At 56.6% G+C, this 8231-nt stretch overlaps 1 protein-coding gene across 1 annotated transcript, besides 1 other annotated feature; it reads right to left on the bottom strand.

Moving 5' to 3' along the window:
* Positions 1–1513: 1513 nt before the first annotated feature.
* Positions 1514–2797: a repeat region.
* Positions 2798–3022: 225 nt separating this feature from the next.
* On the bottom strand, positions 3023–4099 carry LPMP_220850 (protein kinase, putative; the record flags this gene model as incomplete). The annotated part of the gene is made up of 1 exon (XM_010700783.1): positions 3023–4099. One exon carries the CDS (start codon positions 4097–4099, stop codon positions 3023–3025), a length of 1077 nt encoding a protein of 358 aa, XP_010699085.1.
* Between the last annotated feature and the right edge of the window lie 4132 nt (positions 4100–8231).

The following is an 8231-nucleotide window of genomic DNA, read 5'->3' as shown; positions in this document are numbered from 1 at the left end:
AACGTGTGTGTGTGTGTGTGTGTGTGTGGCAGTAGTGATACAGGGGGGGGGGGGGGGATGCGCTCGGGAGCTGATGCAAGAGGTGCTCACCCTCCCCCTCCTTCAGCTACCGCACCGTGGCTTCTCCAGCCAAACGCAACGGCAACACGGAACATTGCCCCCAGACCTTGTTCAAGCGAAGGTGCTGAAGCAAAGGTGCGCACCTTCAGAACTGTTCAGGTACCCGCAGAAGAAGAGCAGGCACATCGGTCCATCGCAGGGAGCCATGGACATACAAACAAATAAACACACACACACACACATACACCTACACCCAAAGCGCACGTGAATAAGCCCCACTACTCTCTACAGACTCAGGAATAGGATGACGAAGAAGGACGGGAGTCCACAGCAGTGAGAGACAACTACTAGTAACCACCGCCACAACACCCACAAGAAGTGCTTCCACATCAATAAGGACAGCGCCCCAGCGGGTATGCGAGGAGACAGAGAGCGAAAGCAAATAAACAAGAACAACAGAAAGGGGGAAAGTGAACGGGGGTGGGGAGTGGGGAGGCATCGTTCTGCTGATCGCTCACAGAGAAAACTTGAGGAGGCACGCAAGCGTACTGTATGGGGAGATTGGGGGGGGGGTATACCTATAGGTATGCATGTGCGTGTCGTGCCATTCTCGCTCCCTTTCTTTTCGGTCCCCCACCCCGGCGAGGAGGAGAGTGACGCGAGGGAGCGAGAGAAAGCAAAAGGGCGAGGGAGCGACAGCGAAAGTCAGGGAAAGAGAGAGAGAGAGGGACACAGAGTGTGAGAGACCCGCAGGAAGACAGGAGCGCTTCGTCGACAACAACAACAACAGAAAAAAAAAAAGCACTGCGATATTAACAGGAGAGGCGCAAAGGGGCTGAGAATCAAATCAGTGAGCCGCGCACAGGGAGGGGAGGGAGAGAACGAGCCGGAACGAGAGAGAGGGAGAGACACACACACACAAAAAGGCAAAGACACAAATATACGAATACACACATACGCCTCCACAAGGCCTCTGAGCTCACGCACACACAGAGCGAAGGAAAAGGGAAGACGAGGAAAGAGGAAAAAGAGAGAGAGAGAAAGAGGCGAGGCGTAGAAGTAAAGCTTGCAGTGGCGACCACATATAGTCCCAAGCAGCAGCGGAGTCGGGGACCCCAAGAGCAGCATCCAAGAGAGACTCCACCACCACCACCACCCCAAGCGCTCAATCCAGCTACATACCCACACACAGAGAGAGGGATGCAGAGAGATACATATATACACATACACCCAAAGAAAGGTACGCGAGGAAAGCAAAGACACACACACAGAGGCACAGGCAGACAACCATCTACTCATGCCCCTGCCGCTCGACGTGAACCCCGAGAGATTCCATAAGAGCAACAACGGGCAATACTGTAGGAGGAGAGGCTCCGAAGGAGGACGCCGAGGCAGGCAGCAAAGGCTCTGGGTGTAGGTTACATGGGGTAGACGGAAAAACATTTTTCCATTCCACGTATCCGTCTACTACGCACGCATCAGTATACATACACATACAACCACAGTTCTCTTCCCACTGCTGCAGCGCCGCGGCAGCGAGGACGTCGCCTAGGACGCACCGTCCGCCGTCGCATCCCGCCAGGCGCCTGGCGGACCCACCATGTCCCTCCTCGACCCCCCCTTCGCGTGCGTGCTGCGCCACCGGCACCAGCCGGGCTCGGGTGGACGGCATGCCTCCATCCACGCGGGCAGCGGCCAGGGTCCTGCTCGAGAGCGGAAGCGGTGGCGGCCCAGGCACGTGCTGGGGGGCCCGGCAGGGAGGCCGACCAGCCGCGGGCCAGAGCTCTGCGAGACACAGTGCTCGACCTGCATGCCATGCCCCGCCCCCCAGTCGCCTCAAGCCGCGGCACCCCGCTACACCGCGCGGCCGGACGGAGGAGACGCCGCACACCTCGCACGCATGCGCTTTGGGGCTCGCTGCGGTGCATCTCGGCGCGCCTCATTCGCCTATCGCTCGCGCGATGCTAGCCTCTGCGTGCCCTGTGCGGACGTGGCACACCATGACAGCCGTGCCTCACAGCCCCCGCATTTTCGGACCCTGGGGCCTCTTTCAGGGTGACGCTGCTGCCCGGGGGGAGGGGAAGGGGGGCTCGCTGCCTGCGTCCTGCTCTTCCGTCCGTGTCTTGGAGGCGTGTCTGGATGGCCGGCGCGCGCATGCCGCCCTCGCCCGAGTCCGCACGCCCTTGACGGGTGTGGGTGTGTCTGGCGGAAGGGGCCTGCGGATAGGAATGCGCCGGCGCACAAAAAGCTCGCAGCCTGTCGTCCTGGAGGTGCACAGCGGGGCAGCGACAGCCACCCGACGGGGGAAGTCCATGCAGCGCCATGGATATGGGCCTAATCACACCAAGGCGTGAAAGGAGGTGTGCTGTGAGCATCAAGACACCCGAAAACCTCTCGGAGCACGCCGGCAACAACCCCGGGTGAGACATCCTCATGGCAGACGCAGGCGGGATGGGGTACCACAGTGCTGAGGCACTGGTGGGCGGCAACGCCGCCTGAACTCTATGGCGTCCCTGTAGGGATTCAAAGCGCGGATAGGTGCCCGTGCGCAACTGGGCGAGCATCGGGTCTCCCGTCGTCTCGCAAGCACAACATCCGTGCTCTCCTTGTGTGGGACGGTAGCCGACAAGTACCCTGTCTGAGCGTGGCGCATCGCGTAGCGCGGCTCCAGGAAGGGGGTGGGGGAAGAGACGTCGGCTTGGCGACTGAGACCGGTGATCCATTCCGTGACCCATGCAGCTGACGCAGGCGCCTGAGGCTGCCCACTTTGCCAGCTACTCCAGCTTGCCGTGTTTCAGCCTGAGGGAGAAGGAAAGGGGAGGTGAGACATGCGTGGCCTTCCGCACTGCGTGGCGCGCTGACAGCAAAGAAACGTCGACGAGACCTCCCAGAGGTCAGCAAAAAAGGCGCATGCACACACACACACGCACGCACACGCATTCTCTCTATCTTTGCTTTTCTCTCACGACGACGGTGCTGCATCGGAAATGTCGTTGTCACCAAGCACCGCCCCCACGTCTTCTACAAGTCGCGCCCGCACCTCCGTGTCGAGGTTCTTGATGCGACGCACATTTATCGTGAGTATCCGCAGCCCCCTCTGCTGAAAGAGCGGCAAGGCAAGTATTTCGTTGATGCTCGGGCGTTCACTCGGGTTCACCTTGAGCATCTGCTTCACCAGCGAGATCATATCCGACGAGTACAGCTCCTCCGGCAGCGGGTCAAAGCTGCCCTGCCGTGTCACCATCTCCATGAGCTCTGACAGGTTCGTTGCCTGAAATGGCTTCCTCAAGGCGAGCAGCTCGTACATGATGACTCCAAGGGACCAAATATCGGCCTTGTAGCTGTATGGCTGTCTCTGCCACATCTCAGGGGCCAAGTAGTAGGGCGTGCCGCAGAACGTATTCCCGACTTCGCCAGAGACGCTCTCTTGGTACTGACGCGAAAAGCCGAAGTCGCCGAGCTTGATAAGCCCGCTGCGCGTGAGCAGCACATTGGAAGTCTTGAGGTCGCGGTGCATGATGCGGTGGTCATGCAGGTAGCGGATGGCGAGACCCAGCTGGGCGAATATAACGAGCACCTCGTCTTCACGGTATGGAATCGGGCTGCCGTCGTTCGTACCGGGGGGTGGCTGCGCGCGAGTGTCCACCTGAGTCTGCAGGTCACCCGCGTTTGCATACTCTAAAATATACAGAGACTTCTCGCCTGCCTCGAAGTTTTCAATGAGGGAGATGATGTTTGGGTGGCTGCAGCACCGCATGTTCTCCACCTCTGCCGTGGCAAACGCCTTGCTGGCGCTAGAGGAGTGCGAGGCGTCGGATAGCTTGCCAACAACCGTTTGGCCAGTTTTATTGTCGATTAGCAGCCAAACAGTCGAGAAGGCGCCGCGGCCTATTGCACGGCGGACGCGGTACTTGCATGGCAGTTTAGGTCCCACCACGGTCGGGAAGCTGGAGACGAGAGGGTTGACGTAGTGGTGGTTCTGGGGGCCACTCTTGCTACTTAAGTGCCGCTGCTCTGGCAGAAACGTCGAGGATTGCATTGTTCTCTCTTTACCGTGAAGGTGACGTGCTTCTCTACCGTGTGCGAAGTGGGGACGTGTCCCGATAGGCACCGAAGGGGCAGAAGGAGGGCAGGGGACTAGTATCGTACGCGAGAGGGGGAATCTTCTCCGATATCCAAGGCCCACTACAGCGCAACGACACGCGGTGGGAATCCAGTTAAGGAAGAAAGGCGGAATACTGTATGCGGACAAACAGGCGCAGGCTGCTCGCCAAACACAAGGATCCTCATGCAACACAACAAGACGTCAAGCCTAAGAGGAAGCAAAAGGGTGGATGAACGAGTAGAAGGGGAGAGAGAAGAAGGCCAGGGAGCTGATCACGCTTCCGAAGCGGCGCTAACAGGCGCGACGGCGATAACACGCGAACCGACAAGGAGGAGAAAGAAGAGGAAGTGAGAAGCGGTGGAGAGGAGGGGGGAGGGGTAGAGCAATACTGGGATATGCCGGAGTTGTGGTGAAACAACCAGCGGGGTGTGTCGGGCAGTGGGGTGGTGGTGGTGGGGGAACGGAGAGTAAATCTACTTCTCTTACAGAGTTAACGCGAGATGTGGAGATGAGGTGCGTCTTATTGGTAGCAAACAAAGCACAATGTTGCCCAGCACGTCGGGAACGAAGCAAAAAAAAAAGAGGAAGAGAAGGAAGGGGGGGTGGGGGGGGGGAGGAGATACGACGCTAATCAGGGGTTAGGACAAGCGCGAGAGAGATGGGAGCTGAGGAGAGACGAAGAGTCCGAGTGTACTTGTGTGGCCTAGCAGCAGAGGATCACCTCTTCTGCTATCCACTTCTTTCTCTTTCACTCGTTCCGTCTTTTCCCGTCGACTGGCACACGTACACGCACGCACAAGAGCAGTTAAAGGGGAGCAAAGAAACACACACACACACACGGAGTTGTTTGGAGAGTCGTTGGCTTGCGAGGAAGAAGGGGGAGAGAGGCAAATTAGGTTGAGCTGGGCGCACAATGGACAAACATTCGATCAACACACACAAAGAAAAAAAGCAAACAAAGTTCGAGGGAATGGATGGGGGAAGTAAAGGACGGCGCGGCTTCTTCACTCCGTGTACCGCTGTATTGGCCCTATGTATGTCTGTCTGTCTGTCTGTGTGGGTGTGTGTCTGTGGATATTTATGTGTACGCGTGAGAGAGATGACCAAAAAAGTATCCCCCCTCCCCTCACCACTACCACACACCCACACACGCACTGCAGAAGAGAAGGAGAGAGAGAGAGAGAGACGCTCACATGCACTATACGTGAAGGAAGGAGAGCGAGCAATAACAACAGCACCAGCAGAGGAAAAAAAAAGAAGCGAAAGATGAGAAACGAGCGTGCAGGGTAATCAGAGACTCCTCTCCACGCACGTTCTGATGACTGCTGCGTACGGGGGCGCCAAACTCGCCAGTTCGAGTGTCACTGTAGCCCTTTTTCTTTTATGATTTGCTTGCTTTCTCTGTCTGCGTGTGCACTGGCTTTGCTCTATACGTTATTGGACAAGTTCCACAAGTGCTCATGGAGAGTAGATGGGAGAGACAAAGTTACTACACACGGATGGCTCGCCTAAAAGCGCGCGTGCGCGCGGGATGATGATGAGAATGATGATGATGATGGTGTGTGGGTGTGTGCGTGCTCTTGTAGAGATACAGATACACCAACACGCATCCACACACCATAGAAAGCGGAAAGGTCAAAAGGCAAAGAACAAAGGAGAAAAAAAAATAAAGTGAAGGCGAAGCTGACAAAGAGTGTGCAGGGCGTTGTGGTGTGCGTGTATTGCCGCTCAACAGGCACGGGCAACAAACGCGTACCCACGAACACACAAAAAGAGGGGAGAGGTGGTGGTGGTGGTGGTGGAGGTGGTGAGAGGGGAGGGGAGGGGAGGACGGCTTCAGCCAGTGCAGGGAAGGAGAACAGAGCAGAAGAGCAAGAGGGAGGAGGAGGAGGACGAGGACGAGGAAAAGGAGGGGAGGGGGGGGGCCACACCAGCGACGCAAAGCACAAAGGGAAAGAGGAGCCACACACACACACACACAATATGCGATAGCGAGCACGAAGATAAGAGGGCGAAGTGAGCAAGGGAGAGAAAGTGGGCACTCAGCTGGTAATGGGCAAAAGAGGTAGGGAATAGAGAAGAAGGGTGAATATGGGGGGACGTCTTTGCTGTTGTTTGTTGTCGTGCTTTATCCCTGTCCTTGTCCTCTCACGAAGTAGCTTCAGCGATGAGAACAGAAACAAATCGAAGGATGAACGAAGAAGATCAGCAAAGGTAACCGCGTGATATTTTGTTGTGCCCAATGATAGCAGTACCAACAAGTTTCACTCATGCATGTATGTATGTGTATGCGAAGGGTGAGCGACAGTGAGTGAGGGAGGGGAGGGTGTGTGCGTGTGCGTGTGAATCGAGCAGGAGAGGGAGAGAAATTGCGTGTGTACAGAAAGGCGAGGGAAAGAGGTGAGCACAACAGAGTGGAAGAGAGAAACAACTGGCAAACTCACTGACTGAAAAACAGCACCTAACGTTATGCACACCCACGTAGCCGCCCACCCGCACCCGCAAACTCTGATGTAATGGAAGTCACAAGGTATACGGGCACAAAAGCCACAACTCATGTCCTCCGCGTGGCTGGTTCTCGCCTTCCCCCTCCCCCCCTTACACTAACCCCTGGGATGAAGCCTGCAGGCGTCTACGTGAGTGAGTACATGTGTATTCCTTTGTGTGCAGACAAGAGTGAGGGTGCTCGTTCATTAAATCCGCTTTCCCTCTTGATAAACTTTATGTTTATGTTTTTTTTTCTTTTTCTTTCAGCGCCGACTGGGGCTGAAATGCGGCGCCTCCCTCCCCTCCCCTCCGGCATAACACTTTTATCGGTATGTCCTGCATGTGTTTTGAGGGCGAGTGTGTGTTGTATCCGCAGCCCTTTGGCATAGCAGCACCGCCCCTTTTCTTCTCTCTCACAGCCAACTCTGCGTCACGGAGTGTGTGTGTGTGCGCTGTTCGAAAGAAGAGTGACACCCGTGAGGGGATGAGAACATCACTCAAATGGAGGGGGGGGGGGGAGGGGAGGGACGGTAAATTGGCACACATGCACATATAAACACGCGCATCGCTGCACGCAGACCTCAGCCTCCCCCCTTCTTTTCTTAGAAGAGGCCTTCACTACCTCAGCTGAGCTCCACGCCGGCACATCCACAGCTTCGCCTTCAGTCGGGTCTGGCCAACGCCATAAGCTATGTAAACTCCCAGCTCGCGCAGTGCAACAGTAGGGGTGACCTATGTCGCGTACATGCTGCGGTAGGGAATCAACACTTTGCGCACGGTCGTTTTCTCCAGTGTTCTGCCGCTCCAGCGTCGTTTTACCTCTACATCACAAGCTTCCACGCTTCAACTGTTGCTTGGATTGGCCCTGCCGTTCGGTGAGGCTGGGGTGAGGGACAGTGATAAAGCGACACCCCACGTACCGCTTATTGTCTCGGTGTGGTGAGGCGGCATGAAAAACTTAGCGCTAGCAGCCACGAGCATGTACGGCGCTGCACCCGCATTACCGCTCCGGTTGCCACTGTGCAACCGCCGCAAGAGGCACTGCCGGCTGGCTGTACCAGTCGGGGCTCTTCTCTTTATTAGTACCGTCGGCAGAGACGCTCGCCGTTGTGTACGCGCTGCCGCCTCTCAATATGCTGCTTGAGTCTTCGTTGTCCTCACAGCCCTCGTTGTTCGCACCACAGTACCACCAGACTCGCTAGTGAACACAAAGGGTCAGCACGTCGACATAATCACGCATCACCGAAAGCAACAGCATCTCGGGCATCACCTGCGAACTCCCTAGGGCATCATTGCACACAGTCATCACACTGGTGCTTTCGGAAGTGAAGAAGTATCTCCGATAACTCGGTGGCACGGTAGCAGAAGCCCAGCGAGTTAGCAAGAAAGATACCCGGCAGTGTGAGTGTCATGGCGGACGTTGCTGATAGCAAAAATTACTGCCGGCACGGGTTGATACCCGATGTACATCGGGTAGCGGTGGCGATCATGGCCTCCCCAATCCATCCCCGCAGCATCTGGCACAGTGGGAGAGGGCAGAACTCGCAGCTGCTCGACCAGCTTTCCACCGACCGGCAAC

Source organism: Leishmania panamensis (genome assembly GCF_000755165.1).
Source record: "Leishmania panamensis strain MHOM/PA/94/PSC-1 chromosome 22 sequence".
Lineage (NCBI taxonomy): Eukaryota > Euglenozoa > Kinetoplastea > Trypanosomatida > Trypanosomatidae > Leishmania > Leishmania panamensis.
Note: the sequence above shows the minus strand (reverse complement) of the source record. Positions and strands in the feature narration are given on the sequence as shown.